At 39.6% G+C, this 26,117-nt stretch overlaps 1 protein-coding gene across 16 annotated transcripts in view; it reads left to right on the forward strand.

The window, feature by feature from the left end:
• Positions 1–26,117, forward strand: part of rbm47 (RNA binding motif protein 47) — a 52,606-nt gene that overhangs the window by 20,034 nt on the left and 6,455 nt on the right. For 9 of the 16 annotated variants that reach the window (XM_088075413.1, XM_088075414.1, XM_042484909.2 and 6 more), the window contains 4 exons: positions 22,935–23,790; positions 23,900–24,227; positions 24,689–24,712; positions 25,186–25,395. In XM_088075413.1, the coding sequence (XP_087931539.1) occupies positions 22,966–23,790; positions 23,900–24,227; positions 24,689–24,712; positions 25,186–25,395 (1,387 nt within the window). In that variant the 5' untranslated portion in view covers positions 22,935–22,965. Of the gene's footprint in view, positions 1–8,827; positions 9,045–17,776; positions 17,870–22,934; positions 23,791–23,899; positions 24,228–24,688; positions 24,713–25,185; positions 25,396–26,117 lie in introns of those variants that run through there. The other 7 variants (XM_042484911.2, XM_088075415.1, XM_042484913.2 and 4 more) reach the window with 7 other exon arrangements.

The following is a 26,117-nucleotide window of genomic DNA, read 5'->3' on the forward strand; positions in this document are numbered from 1 at the left end:
AAAAGTTTTGTATATTAGAGATATCAGAGATTCAAAGATACACGCACATTCCATAGTGGGTGCTGGATCCAAGATAAACCAAAATGGGAAAAACAGAGGTCCGCACACCAGGGAGCTCCCCTTAAAGGATTTTATTTTTCAAAAATAAGTGACATTTCAAACTAAAAAACGCTCTTCCTCAGACTCATGACCCTGACCCTGGTGTGCGGACCTCTAGTTTTTCATATATAAGAGATATCCCCATTTATTATCTATACATTTCTATTTGAGGAACATTTTCTAAAATTCCAACAACACAAAACCAGCAGTGCTTAGAAAAAGGTCACCATTTATATCAAGGCAAGTTTGTGTTATTATTATTAACAATAATAATACTTTTTTTTAATGAAATAATGTCCTCTTTTAACTCTTTCCAAATAGGTACTGCAGCTTTAGTTGTTGGGTCCTCATTTGACACTTTAAAGTCGCAATAAGGTCATTGTAGGGTGAACACAGTTTGACGTGCCTGATTACGCCTTTGGTGCTTGTTCTGTCATTTGCAACAAAAGGTGGATGTCAAAACACACGTCAGACAATTTCCAGTGCGTTTGGGGCATTTCTGGTGAAAGACGGCAATGCAGTGATACCAGTCGATGCAGCTATTGAAGGAAGTGCTTTAGGACAAGCAGCAGGAGCCGTCACAGATTCCGACAGGTGAACTGAAAGCAAAATAAAGCTTAACAAAACTAAAATATTCACTAGAAAGGCCTGCCGAATGGGACCTTTAATGCCTCTCTGTGTTCTGTGTCTTATATGTGGTGTTACAGTGAAACATGTTCATATTAAACATGGCTGAAACAAAAACTTCAGGCTTTAAACAGATCTAAACACTCTGTTTCCAATGTTTTTTTTCTACTATGGCTACAGTATGACCTCACACTGTGCCAAATTTATTTATATGGTCATTTGCTTCAGGTACACTATTGCAAGTGTTTATGTCACGTAGCCTACACTGTTATATGTAGCTACTTTACATACGAATGTCAGGGAAAAATATCATCCCGGTTGCTGATGTTTATTTCTCCACGAATGTGGTTCATATTCCTGCAAGAACACGTCCAGTTATGTTTAGTAGCTTTTATTGTCAATGTTTCAAGACAGAAAGTTCTGCTATTCTTTATTGAGGTCAAGAAAACATGTAAACTTGGTTGTTGATGTTGCTAGTTTTTCCCTGGTTTGGGATCATATCATTTCCCAGCTGCAGTAACGGTGCAGAGATGGGGAAGAAATGCTGACCAGTTAGAGCAGATTGAACTTTTCTGGAAAGGTTTCCTAAAGAGACAGGTGCTAAAACAGAGAGGCTGGACACATGTGTTCCAGCATGGAAAATAAAGTGTTTTTGACCATTAAAACATGTAAACATGTTGTGGTAGAAAACTTAAATATAAGTATGAACCTGAAAATGAGCAGGAGCAAGAGGTCAGCTTTAAGTACAGTAGGTGAAATCTACTGTAGTTAAGTTGTATTTTAATGAACACTTATAGCAGAAAAAGTATAGTAGTACTCACTTCAATGTTCACCTTTGTTTTCTTTTCGAAATATGTGTGATCTATGTTTTTTGACTGAAACACGGCCAGAATTCCTTGACCTACTTCCTTCATGGCTATAGTGTAGGCTGCAGCACAACAAATCACCCAATCACATGATAGTCAGTGTTGTTTCCCAGTGCTGGGAGAGGGAATAGTCACACATGTTGACGTTACAATGGTTACTGGTTACTGACCAGATAATAAGTGGCCTCCGTGTGGTTACAAGTCATGAGGATGACTCTGTTTCTCTTTTTATTATGCTTTAGTCTCTTTAGCTCCTTCAAGTCTTCTTTCTCTCTCTCTCTCTGTCTCCCTCCGTCCTCGTCTTCTTGACCTTGGCCGTGATTGTAGCACCTAAACACACAATGCTCCAGTGCTGCCATTGGTTAGTGACAAGCCACATGACTCAAGTGTCAGCTGACCAGATTCTAGGCAAAAGGGGAAACGTCTTTCATCAGGACAGAAGAAAAAAAGCTGGACTTTAATGTTAGATCCTGTGTGTGTGTGTGTGTGTGTGTGTGTATGTGTGTAGTGGGAGGGCAGAAAGGCTCTCGTTTTGTGCTGAGTCATTTTTGTTAATCATAAGTGGGACGCAGGGATTGGTCGACGGTAGTTCCAGGATGTGAGGCGACCCTTTGAATGAGGAAGTGTTGCAGATTTTTCCCTCTTGGATCAGGTGCGGTCAAACTGTCTGAGGATTTTTAGGCAGAGCAGCAATTTTACACTCAGCATCGGTCAGCTTACAGTAAATCCGCCTGTCTCTCCACACACTCGTGACCTGTGAGTTGCATGTGCTCACGTCCAAGTGTGTGACACTCTGTGGTGTTTGCTGCCCCTGTTGGGACAATGAGGGTCAGTTTAGGTTGAAGAGCCAGAAAAACTGTTTAGATTAGTCTAAGTCTTTAACTTTCAACACTTGATTTGACTTGTAAAACGTTACCTCAGTTTAGTACTCTTTGTAGTGTTTTACGTTGCTGTTTGTTTTTTTGTTTGTTTTTACTAATAACAGTGGAACAGGGCCTTAATTAATAGTGTATGTTATGCATTTTATTTACTTTTGATAGTAGATTTAGTTTTCAAGCAGTTTTACTTTCTATTTTGCTGAAATGAAAATGAGTTTGTCTTTCATTTTGTTTCAGTTTTCTTTACAATGCAATTTACCCTGGCAGTGATAAAATGCTTAACCCAGTGCTTAAATCTCATGTTTGGAACATGTAGTTATGATCAGTGCGGCCCCCAAGGGGAGAGGAAGGGGGGACCTTGGCCCCCTGATACAATTGCTGCCCCCCTGGTGAAAACAATTGGAGGCCTACATTACTGTTTTTAAGAGCCCGTGCACACTCATTTTTAAAGCTAGTGTAGTTAGGTATCTGGTGAAACTAGAAAATTTAAAATTTGTCAGCATAGCTTGTAGTGAAGGAGGTTAAAAAATGCTCCAAATTTAGGCAAAATTTTGTTGAGGGAACAACTGACATGGCCATTTTCAAAGTAGTCACTGGAACCTCAAGATATCTGAATGAAAATGGATTTCATTGGTACCCACGAGTCTTCCCTAAACTTGAGAAGACTTGTTTCCTAGTAAATGATTTGTTCCTTTCAATCAATGTACTCCTTTAAGTTACCAGCCTACTTGAAGAACAATGAATCGTCTATCATGTAGAGATACAGATACAGAACACATTAAAACAGGATTGTTGTGAAACTCAAAATTTTAACTCTACCAGTATTAGTCTGCTCATCAGATAATTAATAATAAAACTGTAAAATTAGAAACCAAAGTCTATCAGTATGTGATTCCTTAATCTCCATATAGACATAGTTTATAACTAGGCTATAAACTTTGAAAGCATAATTACATTTTTGAAATTTTGCTATGACTTTTGGTTTTATTGTGCACCCCATTTGCGGCCCCGTCCTGCCACCTATATTAGAATTTTAGTTTTTAATAATAAATGTAATCAGTGTGTGTTGCTGTTATGGCAGTAAGTTTCAGTGACCCACTTTTTAATCATTTCCTAAACAGAATTATCAGTCTGAAAGGCTCCTGATACCAAGTGGAAACTGACACACAATATACATAGCGTGTGTGTGTGTGTGTGTGTGTGTGTGTGTGTGTGTGTGTGTAGACATTTATGTGTGTGAGTGATACTGATATCAATATGGAAGCCATCTAAGAATAAATATTTTACAGCAATATGCCAGCCAGCATTATTATTTTTCTTGCACAAACAGATATTGTGTAATGAATATAAGTCTATTGAAAAACTAAATGTTAATTTTCAAAGATAAAAGTAACAGAAAATATAAGATAACAGTAAGTTTCAGTCATTAAAAATTATATTATTAAACTTGTATTGATAAAAGTGAAAAAAAAAATGCTGTCAATAAAACATTCTGCATTTTACTGCTCTGCAATTTCTTTATGCATATCTGCAAACATGCACGGCTACAGCCTACTTAAAAAGTGATGATATACATGGATGTGTGTGTGTGATACTTTCAGTTCTGATGGCATACAGGCAGCAGACTCTTCAGACTTTATCGTCCCCCCATCTGTCTCAGTGACCGTTGCAAAGCTGTTTGTGTGCAGCATCTTGTGGTTGTGTTTGGGTTCATATCGGACCAGTCGGGCCTGTTCCCCCATGTCTCTCTGTCTGTCTCCATTAACACCGAGCTGATGGCTATCTTTACTGTGGTCTGCCTTCTTCAAAGCATGGCTCATGACTTTATTACTGAAGTATTGTTCTCAGTATCATAATCACAATATAATATTGCTGGAGGGAGGGTTTTACTGTCTCCTAACTGTTACAACTTTCTCTTCATTTTTGTATTCCCCTTAAACCCTGAAGTTATAAAAATCCTCCTGTTGACAGGTGTTGCAAGTTAGCATTTTGCTACGAACACCAAACTCATGTCGACAAATACTATACATTATTAAACATTACAACCACATTATAAAGTGTTGTATCCCGAGCGTTAGCATATCACCTCTCTTATTTGTCTTATTTGTTTTATGTTTTTTAAGATGTTTTCCTTGTCGTAGGAACAGAATGCAGTGGTGGAGAGTAATCATTTACATTAACTGAAGTACAATACTTAAGTACAAATTCAATTCATACCTTTACATGAGTATTTTTTTTATTATGCAGCAGCTATTCCTCCTCTATCTCAGAGGCAAATATTGTACTTTTTACTGAACTACATTTGTCTGACAGCTTTTCAGATTACACTTTCATTCCCTTCCTCTTCAGTGAAAACCATGAATCTCCAAATGTGATAATGTTGGATGTTTGTAATAAACTGAAAGATAAAGTATTTCTTTATGTGTTGAGGACATTCTTCTGAAGTCAAATAAACTCTTAAAAACACCCCTCTTGGTTCAGCATCGTCACAAGCTGAAAATAGGGCTGTTTTACTGACTTCATAGAGATACATGGTACTCACAGGACAGCCATGCTACAAACACATAATGATATTCTTGAATATGATGCCCTGTTGTAGATTAAACTACCCAGCAGGATATAAAAGGTTTTTACTTTACTTAGGTAGGGTTAGGAATGCAGGATTTCTGTTACCACAGTATGTGATATTGGGCTGTACAAACACACTAGCCTTCACTTGACTTGATACGTGTGTGCATGTGTAAGAGAGTGTGTATGTGTGACGCGGTGTGCTAGTAATAAAGTCATCTCAGTCTTTGAATTACACTCTCCTCCACCTTTAAAGTAGGTTTATGGCTGCATACGGCCTTCACTCCAACCTAATTACACCCTGTCAGGCGAGAGAATACGTTTCTCCATCTGTAAACTTTGAACTGGCTATCTACATATACTGTGTGTGTGTGTGTGTGTGTGTGTTGCCAAAAAGGCGAGAATCAGTGATTACATGTCCTTCATTAACAGAGTCATTGGTTAATGTGTCACTTGTACAATGGCAACAGCACACACACGTGAGGACACACACACACACTTGTGCTGGAGAATGACACCCCGTCTGATAAAAGTATAGGCCTCGTTCCCCCCTTAAGGGTTGTTTAAGGTTATGTACACTTCCATGCATTGTCAACGTGGTCTCCTTCCTATTCTCTCTCGCCCTCTCTGTTCCCGGCAAATATGACTGGAATGTGACAGCTTTAGTCAAGTTTGAATTTTCTTTATCTCAATTGTGTGTATAAGTCAAGTGACTTTAAATTCATAGTTTGAAAAAATAAAGTTTCTTAGCACTCATCCCAATCATTGTGGTGTCTGGTCCCATTAAAGGACTACTTAAGTATTATTAAGCCCAGACCCTATTTTCCAGGTTTTGTGTCTAATTGAGATAATTGAGAGAGCATCCTACAGTTGCAAAACAGCCTACAATGTAACCACTCAGGGCATGTTAATACCGTCAGACGTGTTTCTTTTTGTCACTGACAGGATCAGATTGTTATTATGTTTCTAAAAAACTTTATGGAAAAGTATCCCTCCAAAGACAGATCTTTTTGTTAAAGAGTAATATCCTTTTTGTTAAACCAAAAACCAGCCCCTGAAATCACAGCAGCATAGAACCCACCAAAATCCATTTAAAGAAACAGTAACTTTATCATCGTATCATTGCTATTATCGTTTTCATTGTTTCAACAATCACCAACTCTGGTTTGGTTAAAACAAACCTTTAATTTATAGTTATATGTGAAAACACGCTGGCTCTGTATACACTAAAATTACTTGGGTTTTTTCTACAAAGAGATACAAACTGGCTGCAAACTGGCAGATTTAAATGACTTTGCAAAGGGAAAAAAGGGGCCATGACACACAAAATGACCACAAAGAGACGCAAAACCATCAAGAGAATCAAAATAATGACAAAAAGGGACTCAACAACTAAAATGTTTGTATGTCTTCGTCCTGTGTGGGAGAGGTGGTGGGGCCTTCTGCATTTCTGTGCCCAGGGGCCCACTGTGTCATAATCTGCCCCTGTTATCAAAACACTCTGGCATTCAAATCAGCTGAAAAATCCAACGTGATCTCAGAAGAGCCTGTTCAATTCAGCCGGCAACAGTTTTTTTCTAAAATGCCTCAGGCAGAGATAATTTAGTCAGCTCTTGTGATTTTTTTTCTCTGCGTTGTTTGAATTATTTTAAGTCTATATTGACAGACATTTTTTTCTCTTATGCCCCTGAAGATATACAAAAAGTAAATATTTGGTTTGATGAAATATGGTGATTCTCTGGATAAAAGTGCTCTCAAATACTGATGGCTGAAGTGGCAGGTCATGTGACTCTGATGACCTTTTGTTAACCTTTTTATTGTTGGATCTGTTTGATCTGAGGGATGAAGTGCTGCCACTAACCCACACATCGGTCACTGGTCCACCTCTTTGGTCTATACTGAAATATCTCTATAGAAACTGTTAAATGAATTGCCATGAGATTTGGTACAGACATTCATGGTTCCCAGAGGATCAATCCCACTGATTTTTGTGACCCCCCTGAATTTTATTCATTCATTCATTCATTCATTCATTCATTCATTCATTCATTTTAATTTTAATTTTCATAAAAATGGTCTGTAATCTCAGGCTTCAATAACATGTTTTGAATTTGCTTTGAAAATGTTCTTCCTTTGTTCTCATGTAACATTGTGGGAACGTATTATAAAAGAACGTTCTATGATCTGTCACCTCTCAACATCACCAAAACATCCTCAGAATGTTGCAGTTATAATATATGTCTTAGTCTGCATTTAATCTTACAGACACATTATTTGAAATGATAAACATCCTCAAAACGTTCTTTGAACATTAGATAAAAATGTTTTCTTTAAAACATTATTGTAACTTGTAGGTAGCGTTAGCCAATGTTGTGAAAACGTTCCCTGCTAGCTGGGATGCCTGGACTCATTTTCCACCTAAATTAACTAATTTATTCCTTTTTTCAAAAAAAAAAAAGATAGTTACTAAAAATAGGTGAAAATAGACTACTTTCCAATTGCCAGTGGACCAAAGCATATTGTAACCTTAACAAACTTAGAAAAAAAGCCAGATGTTCATATATTAGAGGGTGTTAGGGGTTTTTGGCCAGTATAAAAGGGGTTTAATAATCGCCCCTTTTCTGGCGCAATTGTCATTATCTTCTGTGACTCTGACGACGCAGAGTTTGAAAGACAGGCGGATTTTTCACTGGCTTCTATGCTGCTTTCTGCTCCTTGCTACCCCTATTTTTCAGCGCTTTTGTGACATCGGAACATTACACACCAGGAAAAAAAACACAGAGGAGACCACCACCTATTTCAAACAGGTTTTCCCATGTTTAAAAAACAGTGTATGTGTGCTGTTTTTAAAAAACAACTTTATTTGAAGAGCTTTTTTGCTTATGCAGAAACACATAAAAATGGGACAGACAGCTGTAATATATAAATATATTCACATTATACACAAACAGGCGTACACCCTTATCCCTCCCAACCTCCCTTGCACACTTTGAAAAAAAAAGGGGGGCGGAGGGGCTGCATCCAATATACATGAAATAATTATAGTAGCAATGTCTACACAGAAAGAAAACACCAATGAGATGGCATGGCAAATTGTCTTTAAGTTGTTTCTCAAGCTGAAGCAAGGACAATACCTTCTGCAGCCACATCCTGAAAGGGGGTTGTTGGTTACATTTCTAATTCATAAGAATTATTCTGCGTGCTGAGGCTACTGAATGCTATTGCTTTCCTCTGGACATTTGTAACACAAGCTTCCACTGGTATGACACCAAAAATGGCGGCGAGTGGATTGTGGTCATGGGGTGGTACCTGTGCTAGTTTTGGAGGAAAAAGGAAATAACATGGTGGTAAAGAAGTAATCTGCTAAACGTGAGCATGTTAGCTTTGGCAATGTGAACATGTTAGCATGCTGGTGTTAAGCACTGTTTTTTATGCATCTATTAGAGATTGTCAGAATATGAGCAGCTAACATGTAGACATTGTAAATAAATAGTTTCATTATTCCTCATTGTTTGAATTCTGACTCAGATTATTATTATTTTTCAGGGCAGCTCCACTTTATTTCTGTAAATACTCTCAAACACGAGCTGCTGACCTTTCCGTGATCGTTGTCAATCATCGTCACACCCTCTGCCCTTTCATCCCTTCCCTCCTCCTTTGTCTTATTCCTTATCAGCTGAGAGAGAGATTGAAGGAGGGAGGGAAAAAAAAGGTGGGGGGTTACCTGTACTGAGTGGCCCCACCTCTCTCTCCTGGCCATTGAGAATGAGTAAACACTAAACCACCTTTGCTTTACCTCCTCACTCAAACATCCAGACACAGGCAGGCAGGCGAGGAGACTCTCTGACTGCTGCAGCCTGTCAACATCACAGAGGAGTGAATGGACAGAGAGGGAGACACTTATAAACAAGTGTGATTGTGCAAAGTGATTCCCAAAAGCAAAACCTATCGGCATCTGTATCTTCTCGGCCTGCTCGATATCTGCGATTCTCAGTTTGGGATACAGGTACTGTGTTCATGTCAACCTTAAAATGTGTTTCTTTCTTTTACTTAAACGTTTCTCGGTTAAGTCTCTTGAAAAACTTTTCATCACTTCTTGTTGCGTCACTCTATCATTGAAACCTTTTTCGCTTTTGTCTTGTTGCCTATTTTCTCTCTTCTCATGGAGGAAATCTTGCTTTCTGCTTCATATGGACACAGACTTCCCAGTTTCACTGCTTTATCATACCCGAAGTGATTGGAAACAGACAACAAATGCACTTAAACCAATCAGTGATTGAAATGGAGATCAAGATTTCATTACAATGAAACCAGTGGAACCAGTGGAGTGGCATGGCACTGCTTGTGTGTGTGTGAATGTGTGTGTTCAGGGTGGGGGATAAAAATGCTTCAGTGACTATATGGAGAGAGAGGCTAGTAAGCTATTGTCATTGACCATAGGCTTCCGGGTTCTCCGTCATATAATATGTGGACTTTTAGCCTGGTAAGGAGAGCTGTGTGTGTGTGTGTGTGTGTGTGTGTGTGTGTGTGTGTGTGTGTGAGAGAGAGAGAGAGAGAGAGAGAATCCAGTGATCTGCTGCTAAATTAATTCATTTAGGTTTCATTCAAGGCTGAACATGCAGTAAAACATGTCAATATTCATTGTTTTTAATTATTAAGTTAACTTTTTTTGGAAGCATTCATCTAAAATAATTAATAAAACATTAATTCATTCAAACCATTATTTAAGCGTCTAAAATTATTGAGGCGTCCCCTAATTGTCATGATATCAAGATACAACAAATGCTTAAACTTAATGTCATTTGCACGTTTTTGAAACTGTGCCATTGTAGTCTCTGACACGCGCTCTCTTAACTGTTTGTGGACAGGGTGGGACACTGTTTGGTTATAGAGGTGTACATGGATCTTTTGTAAGCCTGTGCAGTAAGTGTGAGAATGAAGAATGGTGAAAAAACAGAATGAGGGTATATGCAAATATATATAATAGAGCTGAATAATGCACCAAAGTTAGGCTACATTTTGAGAACAACTGGCATGGCCATTTTCAAAGGGGTCTCTTGGACTCCCACCTGAAGATTTGTGAATAAAAAGGAATTGTGTAAGTGCCCGCAAATCTCCCTGAAACTTGAGAAGACTTGTTCCCAGTAAATGTTTTGTTCCGTACAACCAATGCACTCCTTCAGATTAAAGCTGTATATGTCTTTTAAAGAAAAAGAACAACCAGCTTATCTGAACAACAATTAATCGCCTAACAAAGATACATAACGCATTAAAACGGAACTGTTGCAGATCTCAAAATGGTAACTGTACTGGTATTAGTTTTGCACACCATATAATTAGTATTATACAACATGTAGTTCTGACCAAGCAATCTGATTGGCCAAAAAGGAATTTAGAATGTGCTCAAATCAGCATAACGGCATACCTCTCTTATTACTCAAGATACTACTCCATTTTCATGGCATTGTTGTACTTGCCAGAGCTGAAGTAAAAAACAGAAGGCTACACAACTGCTACAAAATGAAAAGTTTTGCTATTAATTTTGATTTATAAGGTGGACTTAGTGTTGATTAATAATTGAAAGAGGATGTGAAGAACACAAATTAAGTTAGTACATCCCGTCAGAGTCTTGGGTTGTTTAATGTTTCCAGGACTATCTGGAGAACACTAAACAAACACTGGATTTTGCAAAAGAATACCTCAACAGGCTCCAACATTTATAGAATGATTAACTTGAAACAGTTTTGGAACTTGAACTTAACCCTTTGAAACCTGAGCAAATTGGCTCAATTTCTTTCAAAAACATGCGAAAAGGAAATAAGCAACATAACAAGAAATTTCCCTGAAATTAGCAAGACATTTGTAAAGAGATACCTGAAAAAAGGAAAAGAAAAAAAAAGAAAATTACCTTAAGAAAGTGCTAACATTTATAATTTTAAATAAGAAATTAACTGCACATTTTCCCTAGTTTCTTTATGCTATTCTTATATTTCCCCCAGCTAATTTTCATTTTCAGTTTTTTAGGTCATTTCCTTGTCGCCTTTTACTGATTATTTATAATTTGTTAACCACTGCATTTGCATAAATTCTTTAACATTTAGGTTATTCATTGCATTAAATGACTTAGTCTTATTAATTCATTTATTAAATTGTTGATTGATATAATTGATGGTGCTGTTTGCTGCTCAACCACCCCATCAATCAGATAATTAATAATATTGACTGTAAAATAGAAGTTTTTAAAAGTTTTCAACTAGAGTTCTATTATGCTTGGACAACATAACAGAATGGTGCAACTCCAAGAGTGTCTAAGGGGCCCCATCTGACCCCCATCTGACCACGCTTATAAAAGATTTCTGGGGACATCACTGCTTTTATTGTCAACTGTGTCAAATATCACTCTGCACTTGCTTTAAAATCTTGGTGGTGTGTGCACCACACACACACACACACACACACACACACACACACACACACTCACAGGGGGCCACTAAAGCCTTTATCACGAGTGTGTGACACTGTCAACGTCAGTAGTAATTGTCTGAAACAATGTCTGCTGTGGCCTTGAACAGGCTAGCTGATTAGCCTGAGGAATGTGTTTGCCTAAGGAAGCAAAGCCCCTTTCGGCTAGCGCTAACGCTAAAGCAGCTCTTCTGATTAGCGACGACTGTGAAGCTGTGTGAGGGGACGTATGGAGCAACGTGTGCTCGCGGTTGACCTTTCTATCCTGTCATGCTTGTATTCTATAAAACTGAATCCAAAGCCTTTCTTTGTATAATCAGTGCTCTCACTGATGTTTGAATCAGTTGTAATCAACTGATGCTGTTATTTGAGTTAAAAAGAAAACCTGAAGACTCTTGCTCTTTCTTTTTTTTGGCTTGAGATTAGTGTTTGAGTAAAATTGTAAGGTTTTGAGTGGAAGGTCCTGAAGGCAGGGGGGCTCTCAGAGTAAATGAACTGGAATCATCCCTCTGTGGTGAGGTTGGGGTGGGCTGAAGGCAGTCACTTACGCACTCCGTCTGACCTGAAATTCTTCAGGCTAGTTTCACTTTAAAGGACTTTCTAGCTCGGAGGAAGGCCCAAACATTACCCTCCTCTCCATTTGTTAGCTTCTCTGGCTGCTTTCCATCTGATCTTGTCCTCCTCAAAACTCTTTCTTTTCTTTTCTACATGTCTCCCCTCTCTCCTTACCCTTCTCCCTCTCAGCTCTTCTCCACACCTTCCCAGTTTCTCCTCTTCCCCCTCCCTGCTGCTCTTCTTTGAGCTTGAGTGAACCGCAGGAATGAGGGTGACAGGTACATGGATAAGAGAAGAGAAAAAAGGGAAGAGAAGGAGGCAGCAGAGGACGAAGGCAGTGACAAAAATGAAGGGGCTCAGATTTTGGAAAACGAGGTATAAATGAGATTTGAATTGTGTAAAAAAAAAAAGGGGGGGGAGCCTGCCCCCAAGTAGTTAACCAATTAATCAAAAAGATAATATTCCTCGCCAAGTACCCTAACTAAACAGGAAAGTGTCTGAGCGATATCTTAAATGTAATGTACAGTGACTCATCATATAAAAACAGCAGCTCCTCAAAAACAGTAACAAAGGGACAGAAAACAGATCTATGTTAAGACACGGTGATAACGCAGCTTCCCTCAGTGTGACTTCATGCTTCATCCTGCTTTATCCAGTCTTAGTCAGCATGCTGACAGTTGAACCGACTGAACTGCAGCGTGAGGACATCATGTGTCCTGAAGGGTCAGCCTCAGTTCTCACTTTGCTTCTGTTAAGTTCGTTGTTTCACTCAGCTGTGGTCATTTACTGCAGCAGACTGTGATGGTGCGCGCAGGACCAGTTTCAATTTTGCTAACAAAAACTAAATATGTTCATCAACTACTTCTTTTTTCATGACTAAGAAAAGACGACGACGTGACACAACTATTTGGAGCAATTATGAGCAACTACTAACCCAAAATATAGCAAGAAATGAATGAAAAGTGCAAGAAAAATTAAAAATGTAATTTTGATCAATATAAGTATAGTTTTTCTTTTGCTTTTTCTTTTTTTTTCCCTGGACACTTTTCCCTAGCTTTTTCAAAATAATTATCTAAATCTACTAATTTATTGCAATTTGTGGATCATTTCTTACTAAGTAGCTTATTGGCTTTTTAACTGTGTTTTTGAAATAAATCAGACCGATTTACTCTGGGTTCAGTGGTTAAATATAAGTGAAAGGCATCCGAAAGTAGCACAAGAAAAGTGATGTTGCTCCAGGTTTCAAAGGGTTAGACAGTTGGAGATAGCAAAAGTCACAGCAGGCAGAACCTTTTTTTAAGCTATGTCTCTAAAGCAGTGAGTGAGTTTCTGCATTTTATCTGAGAGGAATTGCTTCCACAAAAACACAGTGTGGGACTAAAAACTGCGGTGTACTCCTACAGGTCATATCACTCTTCAGAAATAAACAGCAGGACCTCTGGTCTTGTGACATGCTACTCATTTACTTATATGGATGACTTGTAATAAGAGATGGCAGTCATACAGCCTCTACAGCCCAGATACTGATTACCAGCATGGCTTTATTGCTGACTTTATTCCTGCTTATTCACAGTTTTTGTCTATGAGGCAGATTCCTGTGTGTGTGTGTGTGTGTGTGTGTGTGTGTGTGTGTGTGTGTGTGTGTGTGTGTGTGTGTTGTGTGTGTGTGTGTGTGTGTGTGTGTGTGTGTGTGTGTGTGTGTGTGTGTGACCCTGGCCTTAACAGGGAACCAGCTTATCAGAGATAACCAACAAAGTCTAATAGCCACTCTCTAATGTGATTACTTATGATTTAGTTCTAGTTAAGTAAATGTGTTTCAGCTTAAACCCAATGTCAATGGCAGGGTTACACTATAAAATGTAAAGGTAGTTAAAGTTTGATTTCCAGTCTGTTGTCATGCACAAAAAGCAATCTTGAGCCACAGTGAATGTAACACATCTCTCACTGTTCGCACTAATACTTCATAAAAAGTAATGCAATATCCGATACAAGTAATTGTGATCAGGAGGCTGTGATCATGTGACTTATGTGCTGCAGGCTGCCGGAAGAAAAGTAGGACATACATCGGTAGACAAAATACAAAGAGCAACAAAGACCACATATGGGCGTGGTTGGGATGGTGATAGGGTCAAACACACACACAGGACTTTGACCCAGGAGACTGCTGTACATGTCCTTTTTGAAACCTAACATTGATGTAGAGTTATTTTAAGTTACGCACATACTTAATGTCACATCTTTACGCTACGTTAGGTACACAACTGTTACTTGTTGATTGAATGCAATTAACCATTATCATACGAATGGTTTTATGTGCAAAACTTTTCATGAGACATCATACTGACTGTGAAGATATTACATTTATAAAATACATTTTTTGTCAGAAAATGATTGATCCAACTAACAAGGATAATATAGCATATATCTCTGTGCCATAGACTTGTTCCAAAACGACTCATTACCATGAATGTGGTCACTGCAGTTCATTTTAAGTTGATGCTTCATATTCGGTCCTGCTGCCATCGATACTCAAAGCACAGAAAATGTGTATTAATCATTAGTTTAAAACAGTAAATGCAAAATTGACACCTGTTTGATTAATGCTTGCCAGAAAGTACAGTTCTTACCTATTTGAATAATGTACAGAGCCAATTATACAAAATGAAACAAGAGACCATTAATTTCACTCCAGCATCGAAAAGCAATCTGTGACTTAAACTGAATGTGTGCGGACACAAATTTAGACTTCGGCTAAATGGCTGCAGTTACAGCTACAATAAGGTGTCACCAGAACCACATTTTGCCATGATGACACACACAGTTTCAAGAGGAGAAAACAATGCCAGCTGTAAATATGTATTTGTGACCCAAAGATTTATACACCTTCAACTGTCATCTAACCCATTGTTAATTTTCGTCTATTTTTGGGATTTGTTGACCAAAAGAAAAATATAGAAGAACATCAGTCTTATCATTCAACATAAGTTCATTGCGTTTATTCTCTTGAACTGAAACTTAAAACCACAAGTGACCAACAAATCTGAACCTGATTAAACCTGAAGTAGCGGCTGGTTGTGTGCCTGACAAATGATTTAGTGACCATGAACAATTATTACATACTGAGAGACAGAAAATGTTTTTCCTCCATTTCATGGTTTTACTTGTGGGGTTCAACGATTAACCGCTGACCTGATGGACTGTGCGGTCACCAGAACACCTGAAGCCTCTGAGGCGTGTCTGACTCCTGATTGGCTCTCGCTAATGACTGACAGTTAATCTTTGATTTGGACGGACCCCCCTCGGTTTAGAAGAAAAGACCAGATGTTACTGATCTGCGATCCTGCTCCTCAACAAGCAGCACTTTTCTAGCTGTTGCATACGTGCCAAATGCAAAATAACACACCTTTACATACTTTCACACACACCTTTTGGCCACTCCTTTTTGTTTTAATTAATTTTCAATTCACTCCTGTCAATGTCAAGGTGATGCCTTTGACAATTTTATAATCAGTAGTTGATTAAAAGTGTTACAGTCCATATGTAGCTCTCTATCATGCAGGTTTAATCTCTTTTAATGTCTGTCCATCAGTCTTTATGCTAAATAGACTTTCTTCTTGGCTGTGTACTCAGTCGTTAAGCAGTGGAACTGGTTTCAATAGCAGCTGAAACTCAGCGCACTGTTGACCACACACTGTGACTTTCATCTCTCTCTCCCTCTCACCCCAGCTGCTCTCTTTCTCCCTCACTCCCTCTCTTCTTGCTCTATTCACAGCACTGAGTTTTTGAGACAGAAACTCTGCGAGCGAGCGACGGCTGTTTTCCCCTCAGCCGTCTCTCTATCTGCTCTCTTGACTGCCCAGGAAGGTGTGTGTTGTTTGCTTAAGTTAAGCTGTACTAGGAACGTGTTCGCCGTTGTTATGTACCAAAAAACACACGCACATGCCCAATTACACACATTTGCACACAGTTGTAGTCTTGTGCTGACATGACATAAATCACTGCAGTGGTAACTCCCAGTCAGAAATTTCCAAATGTCCTCTCGGAGAAGGACAACAACATGAGGAAGTATTCTTCACCAACCCCCCCCCCGATATGAACGTTTCCTGCCGTTTTTTCCAATTTCTGCAACTCTAAGCACAAAACCATTAAAAACCATGAATACTACTTTTCCCATCAGGCCCCTCTCATCCCACTAATATCTGTCTTCATTTGTTACAGTGAAGATTTGTATGTTTGTGCAACAGCTGCTCAGGTCTCTGTAATTATCTGTAGTAGAATAAATGTCCAGTTCCTTTAAGTATAAATTATTGTAAAAGTACTCATGATGCAGACAGAAATGCCCCCTATGTCTGATATATTATTACTTATGATATTATGGATTGATTGTGATGTTAATCATGCATTGATGCATACATAACATTTTTTTTTTTTTGTAGCTGGTTGAGGTGAAGCCACTTTAACTATTTCATAAATAGATATTTTCGTCCAGTGGTTTCCAACCTGGGGCTCAGACCAGAATTGCTTAAAACTGGCCCACCCTAGCAAAATAATTGGAGGCCGACATTGCAGTCTTCAAGAGGCTGGGGTACGCTCATGAGATCATGAGTCATGAGAAGATTATGGGAGGAGAAAAACAAACAAATCTGTTTTTTTTCCTTTTTCTTATTGGCTTTTCTTTAGCAAAGATGAAATATTAGAGCCTTTTACAGAAAAAATTATAAATGAAACTACTGAAATTAAACCATATGAGACAGGAATTCTCTATTTGTTGGAACTGCTAATGACACATAGACATCTGAAAAGGCCTCCACTGAATGCGTTTTAGATAAGAGGTCAAAGGTAAAAAAATGTTGGTCAACACTAGTTTAATTTTTAACCAATAATCTTAACGTATAAATGGAAAATCTTAAAAAAGGCGTGTGAACTAAAATTTAAAAATTTTAAAAGTAAGTATGAAGAAGCATAAAATAAAAATACATAAGTACTCCAAAATTGTACTTAAAGGAATACTTCACTCACATGTATATCATTTATATATCACCTTTTCACCTTGTGTTACATTATATTCATGAAGAAAATATGCTTTTTCATGGTGAACAAAGAATCCAAAAACTGAAAAAATCTTGATAAGATCGATCATGCATTTGGAATGGACTGATTGTACAACTGGATAAATGAGACTTGGATTATGCTACGTAGGTTGTGAGAGAGTTTGTAAACAGATGTGTAGATGCAGTTTTGCTATTCTTAAACATGGATCCCATTTACTACAATTGATGAAGAATGTTCTTCGTTCACCGTGGAGGCATGTGAGAAAAACAATGTTTTCTTCAAGAATTCAACATATAACAGGGTTGAGTAACTGATACACAAATGTTCATTTTGTGAATGAAGTATTCCTTTAATCACAGTACTTTATAAAATGTAGGTATTTATGTGTATGTGTGTATTTCCCACATTAAAAACTTCCTACTACAGTTTCTCAGAAGTACGACTGTGATCCGCCCACAGACACACATACACACACACACATACACAAAGTACCTGCTTTAGCTCCACCCTCACCAGCTCTCATGCTTGCAGCTTAGGCTGTGTGTGTGTGTGTGTGTGTGTGTGTGTGTGTGTGTGTGTGTGTGTGTGTGTGTGTGTGTGTGTGTGTGTGTGTGTGTGTGTGTGTGTGTGTGTGTGTGTGTGTGTGTGTGTAGAGGAGGCTGGCCTCTGTGCTCAGTGCCCTGCTGTACCTGTCTCTCATGGAGGTGGACTAACACTCCCAGAGCAGGCGGCGAGGCAGCGGAGCGCTGTGAAGCAACAGGGGTAGCTATATCCTCCCATCTGACCGCTCTCGGCTTCTCCTTCCTCTTCTCTTTTCCATTGACATCCCTCTGCTGCGATACCTTCCTCAAGATTTCTGCTTTGCGTCAGTCTCACTTCCCCCTCTCTCTAACTGTCTTTGGGATTCTTCAAACCTCTAAGACATGTTTTTGCAACTGGAGACTTTTGTTAAGATGATTATTTAACATGAATGCAGGCTAGAATAGTGTTTGCATGACTCAGCTGCTGTCATGTTGTCCATCGGGTGTTTGTTGTGTGCAGGATTGTGAGAGTTGCTGTTTCATTGATCCTCTTCTGCTGCCTTGTGACCTTGTTGTTTGGGGCTGCTGGGTAGACGTGTCCACGTGCGTGTGCATATACAGCTAAGATGGCGGCCTCCTTGGGCCTGTTTTCTCCAGGATCAGTGTCACTCAGGATAGAACAGCAAACTAAAAGACGCATTGTTCCTTACTGTTGAACACACACTCAGGTTTTCTTTGCACCATAATCTGCAATAAATTGGGAGCCAAAGAGAAGTTTGTTGGCTTAAAAACGTCTAAATAAGATCTGCGAATTCTCCTGAGAAATAACACGCCATAGCCATGTTTTTTTTGTTTGTTTGTGTTTATTCCTTTAATGCTCATTTTTACAAAAGCTATATTTAAATTTGAATAATACATTGCTATTTTCTTAGAAAATAGAAAGAAGAAGAAAAAATAAAAACAAACATGTTTATTATAATCATGGCAACGTGTGCTCCCAGATAGAGAAGTCTCAAGAAAATAGATTAGTACAACAAAATCAAAATCAAAATACATCAGAAGAAATTGTTATTAGTTTTGGCCAAATTCACCGTGTAATCAGTTCAGCACCTTATCACTTTGGTAGTCTAAAACAGGTAATTACAGGAGCCCATAGAATCGAAAACCTGTCCATCCTTACATGAAGTTTTGCTGTTATTTTTACCATTGAGTACACTTCCATTAACTCGTCTTGCCATTGAGGGAGGGTGGGGTGAGCCAAGAAAGAGTTATCATTTTTAGCAGTGTTGATTTAACGTCAGGTCAGTGACTTCGAGAATACAATTTGCCAGCAGCAGTGGATCTGTGTTTATGGTATGATGTGGAGGAAGCCTGTAAAAGCCTTTCTGTCCGCTCATAAAGCAATCCAGCCCCCAATAACCTGCTGTTAATACGTAGAGAATCAGGTGCTTCTATCAATCATAAACACAATGTAATGGACAATCTCCGCAGCAATGACTGGAACACTTTGAGCCGACAGAGTGGCACCGTTACCCAATCACATCCTCGCTCTCTAACTTCCTTTGCAGTGTGCAGGCCAGCCAGCTCTTTCCTCCATGTGCTGCTCTGAGTTCACAACCTCTGACCAGGTGAACTTTGTGTCAGAGCTCTGAGTCTCTGGGTAGATTATGTTTAACTCTTTGAAACCTGGATCAACATCACTTTGCATTGAGACAACTTTCACAAGTGTTTAAATCTTTAAATTTATAGCTTGATGTCTTTCAAAAATATGGGAGAGAGTCAATGGGAACCTTGGCAAGGAATGTCCTGCACATTGTAAGAAATAAGTAGATTTAGAAATTTATTTTAATGAAGTTGATTTTTTTTCAAAGATTTATTACATTTTTTAAGTCCCTTTTTCCAGGTGATTTCCTTGTTTAGTTATTTATTTTAACTTTCTCTTTGTTTTGTTGTTGTTGTTTAGGATTTATGTTTTTTTTTTTCTTATTATTGTTTTTTAGGGTGGGAGGGTTATAATCTTCAGGTAATTTTCTTGTCCTTTTTACTAATTTCTTGCTAATTTCTGCTTCATTGCTTCTTAAGATGCTTGTTGCCTTCCTCACGTTTTGGAAAAGAACAAGCCAGTTAGCCCAGGTTTCAAAGGGTTAACTAATAGCTGTAAGGGGTTCCTGTTCTGCTGCAACAAAATCGGGATAAAAGAATCACACAGAAGCTGTCAGAACTTTCTAACAGTCTAGTTTCTTAATAACTGAGTTTACTGTCAACTGTAAACCTTTACGTTCTCTGTGAGTAAAACCTGTGATTTGTGTTTGTCACGGTTAATCATCTACCTGCTGCTGCCTCAGTTTTCTCTCACTCTCTCTCTCTCTGTCTCTCTCTCTCTCACACACACACACACTCACTCACTATTCTCATGTTCTTAATATTATGCAAGGGAACAGACCATCTGAGTTTCGCTTCGCCTCTGGCACACACTGAGTGCTGTGATTTCCTGACTCTCTCGTAAGAAAGGAAAACCTCAGCACAACAGTGGTCCGCACTGAGGAAGTTAGGAATATCTCAAGTGGTCAAAAGCAGGAAGTAAGTTTCCCCCACGCTGAGACTAAACACTGAATATATCGAATTTTTGCCGTACACAAAACATCCAGTTAAAGGGACATTTGAACTCTTTGACAACCAGCTTTGTAACGACGCTGGTAGAATATGTAAATGGACTGTGTTAAACATCCCTCCGTCTTGCCAGGGCCAAGATCTATATAAACCACGGTTGTGTTTCTGTGTTGCACATTTCTAGACTAAGATGTTTTCAGAAACATATTTTAGTGCACTGCTTAGCTGTAATAGGAGATTGATTCTTACCAGCCGGACACCATATTGTTTGTAGATAAGCCAAAACCAGTGTGAATGACATCACCCACCTGGAGGAGGGTTTATTGGTCTGGTGCTGCACAGTGCATTTTGGTACTTGTAGGGTTTTTACCCAGAGGTTTTGACCTGACTCCAGTCATAAATTTCATGACTTTGAACTCAACTTGACAAAATTGAAAAAGACTTGAACTTTTATATCAATGACTCATGACTTCTCTTGGACTTGTATTTAATACCTCTACCCAAGGCCTAAAATTGCAAAGTTTGTTATTTAAAAAGTGTTCCACAAATCTTATCATTTTCCCTTCATTTTCTGAACACACTAACGTTAATTCTGTTCATTCCCAGCCAGACTTGCTTGTCTTGACTTGGGACTTGAGACTTGAGTGCAATGACTTAAGTCTCACAAAACAATAACCATGTCCTAGCTCTATTTGTACTTGTTAAGGAAAAGTGAATGCCAAAGCCTTTTTCCTCAGTTTTATCTGCTTATGTAGAACAAATGTTAAAAGTATTTTCACCTTTCTATTGCAGCAACCAACTAGTTTCTATCCTCTATCCACCAGTGAAATACTTCTTTCAAGAAGTTTTTTTAAAAGAGCCCTAAATTGACTCCAGCATACTGTTAGACAGTGTCGACCTCACAGTGTCACATAGCTTATTTTTATCACTGAGCAGAACTCCCAGAGTGAATATTGTCCTCCCTTTGTCATCAGTCTGGTGAGATAAGGCTGATAAGAGATGGAGTCATGTTAGCACTTCACACGATAGGAGGAACAGAGGTCAAGCTGTGGAAGTAGCGCAGACACAAGTCATTTAAAAGCTGTTACATATGTATCAGGCTTTTGGGGAAAACCTTGATGGATGCTTTCTTTATGTTTTACTGCAGTAAAGGGAACTGCATCCTTGCTCAGCAGAATCAGAATGCGTCTCTGCAAAGTGTTTTTTGTAATCTGATGTCATCTTGACCTATGTCAGCATGCAGCAACCAACCACTGGATAAAGATAGAAGCAGGAAACAACATCCAGTTCTCTTACTCTTGTTGTTTGCCATTTTGTTTTCCTCTGTTAAAATGAATAAATGAATGAATTGTTTACATTTGCCAGAAACATAATATTTAAAGCATTTGTTTCCACAAAGCTGAGATTTGCATCATTTTCCTTCCTCTGTTGATGTAGTGTCTGCTAATTTGCAGGTAATTCTAAGCCCACCAGCCTTGGGTGAAGTAACAAGTGAACAGAGTGTGTGTGTGTGTGTGTGTGTGTGTGTTCATGTGTAGGAGAGAGTGGGATATCGAGTCAAGTCAAATGACTGTGTGCGTTGTCATGGTTGCTTGGCTTAGTAGTGTTTTACCTGTGTTGACTGCCTCACCTATTTCAATCAAAGTCCAAGCAATATTGTGACGCACAAACACACACACACACACACACACACACACACACACACACACACAGCCTAACTCGCAAAAGGTTGTTTTTTATTTGGCCTGTTTGCTTATGACGTTGAGTCTGACAAAAACTAGTTTGCTTTGTAGTCTGCTGTGATTGGTTGCCTCAGTGTTGTCCGCTGCATGGGATTTGGGGATTTAAAACGCTGTGGATTTTTCCATTTTGAATGCTGGCAGTGTTGGAAAATAACAGAGTAAGAGGTTTATGCTTGGGAAGCCGATTTCTGATTATTCTCTGTTCCTCTTATAGGGCTGCAGCCCTTAATGAAGTGGTGCAAACTCAGAAACACACACACACACACACACAAAAGCTGCACCCTGACACTTTTATAGCATTCATGATAAAGAAGTTGAAAGTCCAGCACCCTCTTCTGGTGAGTGTGCAACAGGTTTATGTGTAGTATAGATAAATGTGCACAGCCTTTTGTCAAAGCATGGGGCCAGTGGGGTCATTTTACACAAAATTCCTCATATAGCTTAACTCCAACTGGTCTAACTTACTGCTGACACACACACACACACACATACACACACATACAATGACCATGTGACCTAGTCATACTCAGTGAACCTTTAGCTGGAGGTTTCAGGGTTTACAGCCCTTCATTCTCTCTGATAGGGGTCAGAGGTCAGCAAGGGATCTGCGGAGTTCAACAAAACAAGGTTGTAAAACCACTGATAGGGGAAGGTGCGCTGGGGATTTATAGATGCTGTATTTTCATCGTACTGTCTGAGTCACATTATGTGCCTTGGTTAGTTTGTTCTTAAGGTAATCCTGCATGTGATTATGCCCACAAATTTAGGATAATTCTCTTCAAACAAGAAGGCAAATTTTGGGTTTTTGTTGGTACAGACATGTTTTTAAAGGCAGCTTCTCAACATTAGCATGTTTTTCTTATTTTTCTTTCTTCTTGTGTTTCCTGTTTCTTCTTGGACAGCAGTTGGTTGGTACTGTAATTTGATAGGCATGTCTCTCTTTGTACTCTGCAGGCCCCAGATCTGATTGGATGGTTTTGTCAGAATGACAGCCGAAGATCCTGCTTCCTCCTCAACCATGAGCAATAACGCTGCCCCTGCCAAACCCTCCAAACCAGCTGGTGCCTATCATGGACAGATCAACATCCCTGAAGGTGTTGCAGGTGCTCCAAATGAGGCCGCACTGGTGTCCCTGATGGAGCGCACTGGCTACAGTATGGTCCAGGAAAATGGTCAGCGTAAATACGGCCCTCCTCCTGGTTGGAATGCTCAGTCTCCACCACGGGGATGTGAAATTTTTGTGGGCAAGATCCCAAGGGACGTTTACGAGGATGAGCTGGTCCCAGTGTTTGAGTCCGTTGGACGCATCTATGAGATGCGGCTGATGATGGACTTTGACGGGAAGAACAGAGGGTACGCATTTGTGATGTACACAGAGAAACATGAGGCCAAGCGTGCTGTGCGTGAGCTCAACAACTATGAGGTGCGGCCCGGGCGGCTGCTGGGAGTCTGCTCCTCTGTGGACAACTGCCGTCTTTTCATTGGTGGCATCCCCAAAACCAAAAAGCGTGAGGAGATCCTGGAGGAGGTCTCCAAGGTGACGGAAGGGGTACTGGATGTGATAGTTTATGCCAGCGCTGCAGACAAGATGAAAAACAGAGGCTTTGCCTTTGTAGAGTATGAGTCACACCGTGCAGCTGCCATGGCTCGCAGGAAGTTGATGCCTGGACGTATTCAGCTTTGGGGCCACCAGATTGCAGTGGACTGGGCTGAACCAGAGATTGATGTGGACGAAGACGTCATGGAGACAGTGAAGATCCTCTACGTCAGGAATCTTATGATGGAGACCAGCGAGGAGACAATCAGACAGGTAGGACTGGCTGACTGTTCAGTTTAGACGTTTCATGATTCATGCTTTGCAGGAAGAGGTGCTATAGCCTCCCATTTCTAACCAATCACTTATTTTCTTCATCAACCAGGTATTCAGTCAGTGGAATCCTGGATGTGTCGAACGTGTGAAGAAAATCCGTGACTACGCCTTCGTCCACTTCACCTCCCGAGACGATGCTGTCATGGCCATGGACCACCTCAACGGCACAGAGGTGGAAGGGTCTTGCATCGAGGTGACACTCGCCAAGCCAGTAGATAAAGAGCAGTACTCACGTCAGAAGGCCTCCAAGGGTGCTTCTGCCACTCCAGAGCCTACTCAGCAAAACTACGTCTACCAGTGTGATCCCTACACATTGGCCTACTATGGTTATCCCTACAACACTCTCATTGGACCCAACAGGGACTATTTCGTCAAAGGTTAGAATTTATTCTTACTGCTTTTGTGCCAATAATGATCAGTTGCAAAAGCCACAGTATTTCTCTGACAGCCATCTATTTTTGTAAATGTTGGCCACAGCAGAAACTGTACTGGCCAATGTTGTGCTAAAGATCTTAAAATGACACTGTTGTAGGAACAATGACAAACACACTCCATCAGTAGGGAACTATGATTTCTAAATGGTCATGATGACTAAGATAATAATGATTTAATCTTTGATGAGTAGAATTTCATTTGACAAAAGTTTTAAAATCTTAACTTGATGAGGTGTTGTGGCTAAAAATCAGAGACTCGTTAAAGGCAAAGACAAAACAAGGTGATGGACCAATGAATGCTAATCCCATTACCTTTGATGATTGATTGTATATGGTCTTTGGGTGGTAGCAGGATAATCTATTTGACTTTCAACAATCATTGTGTTTTGGTTTTCTCTCCAAAGGATCCCCAATGATACAGAACAATGGTAATCTCTCACATCCTTATTCCTACTCATTCCTTCAATGAACAATGAGCTTTCTTACCATGTGACAAATTATATGTTTTCTAACACCATCCTTTTCCCACTGTGCTGTCACCTCCCATTTCATGCTGGGTTATCACAGAGATCACAACAACGCTAAGGACACAATGTCTAAAAATACCTTAGTGCCATGAACTTGGATAACTATTTAAGAGTCTCCAAAGGACCCAAATAACTCCAAAAAATCCTGACCTCAAACAGATATCGTTGAGAAATTTCCAGAAGCAACTGGAACTAAAGGACTCTTCTTGCTACCCCAGTCCTGATATCTTGAGAAGAACTTTCGAAGAAGTTCTTATCCTATCATAAAATCTCACCTTAATGTCAGCCTACACAACTCTTAGTACAGTTTGCCCCTACTCCCCAAGTCCTAAACCACAACCCCTGACATCATATTACTTTAATTGTATTTTAAGCAGGTACTGTGCGAGGTCGTGGTCGTGCTGCTGCAGGTAACCGTACCCCTGGACCACGGGGGTCGTACCTGGGGGGTTACTCTGCCGGTCGTGGCATCTACAGCCGCTACCATGAGGGCAAGACCAAGCAGCCCGAAAAGCCCTATGAGCTGATGCCCAGTCTGGAGCTCGCTGCCTCCGTCAACCCCGTTGGCATCAAACCTGGCACAAGTCAGTGACATAGATATATCCATCCATATCCTTGCCCATCTCAAACGCCTTTACTAAACCTTCCAGCTCATAATTTCCTGTCACTCTCTGGTGGTTTGTGGAACATTTCATAAATCAAAACTGGTTGTTGCTGGATGGTCAGGCACAAAAGGACTTCCTTTCTCTTAAATAAAGACACTAAATGTCTGTCCTTTCTAGCATGACCAGAAAGTAACTGCCATGATTTGTTCCCTTTGCCCTTTTTCCTCCATATCAGAAATTTGTCTTACCTAGTGTTCAGACCAAAAACAGCACTGTGTTGAGAAACACAAGGGGTTATGTTGTTGGGGGCAGAATTTTGAGAGTATTTTGAAATACATTTAAAGGCCATCAGACGCCAAACCTTGCATGGTGGTTTCAAATACTATTGGAAAAGATTCTGCATATCTATCACATTATCTTCTTTCCTCTTCATTTTTGATCAGCCAATGCAGCACTTCACATTGTGTTGGTGCAAAAGTAGAAAAAGCAGATGACCATGTTCATTGGGCTGTTTTGCTGTGTTTTTGGCACCCCTAATACAGCGGTTTCATCAAACTGAAGAAGCCATGTTTCTTCACTGCAGTGCTGTTCTCTGTCTAAACATGGCCATTGTTATGTGGAGACCAGTACTTCCACAATCTCCTTTTACACATGCACTCAACTCCAATTCTTACTGAAAGGTTGGCTGACAGTAAACAAAT

Source organism: Plectropomus leopardus, chromosome 3 (genome assembly GCF_026936395.1).
Source record: "Plectropomus leopardus strain MGB_pleo_1.0 chromosome 3, ASM2693639v1, whole genome shotgun sequence".
Classification (NCBI taxonomy): Eukaryota; Metazoa; Chordata; class Actinopteri; order Perciformes; family Serranidae; genus Plectropomus; species Plectropomus leopardus.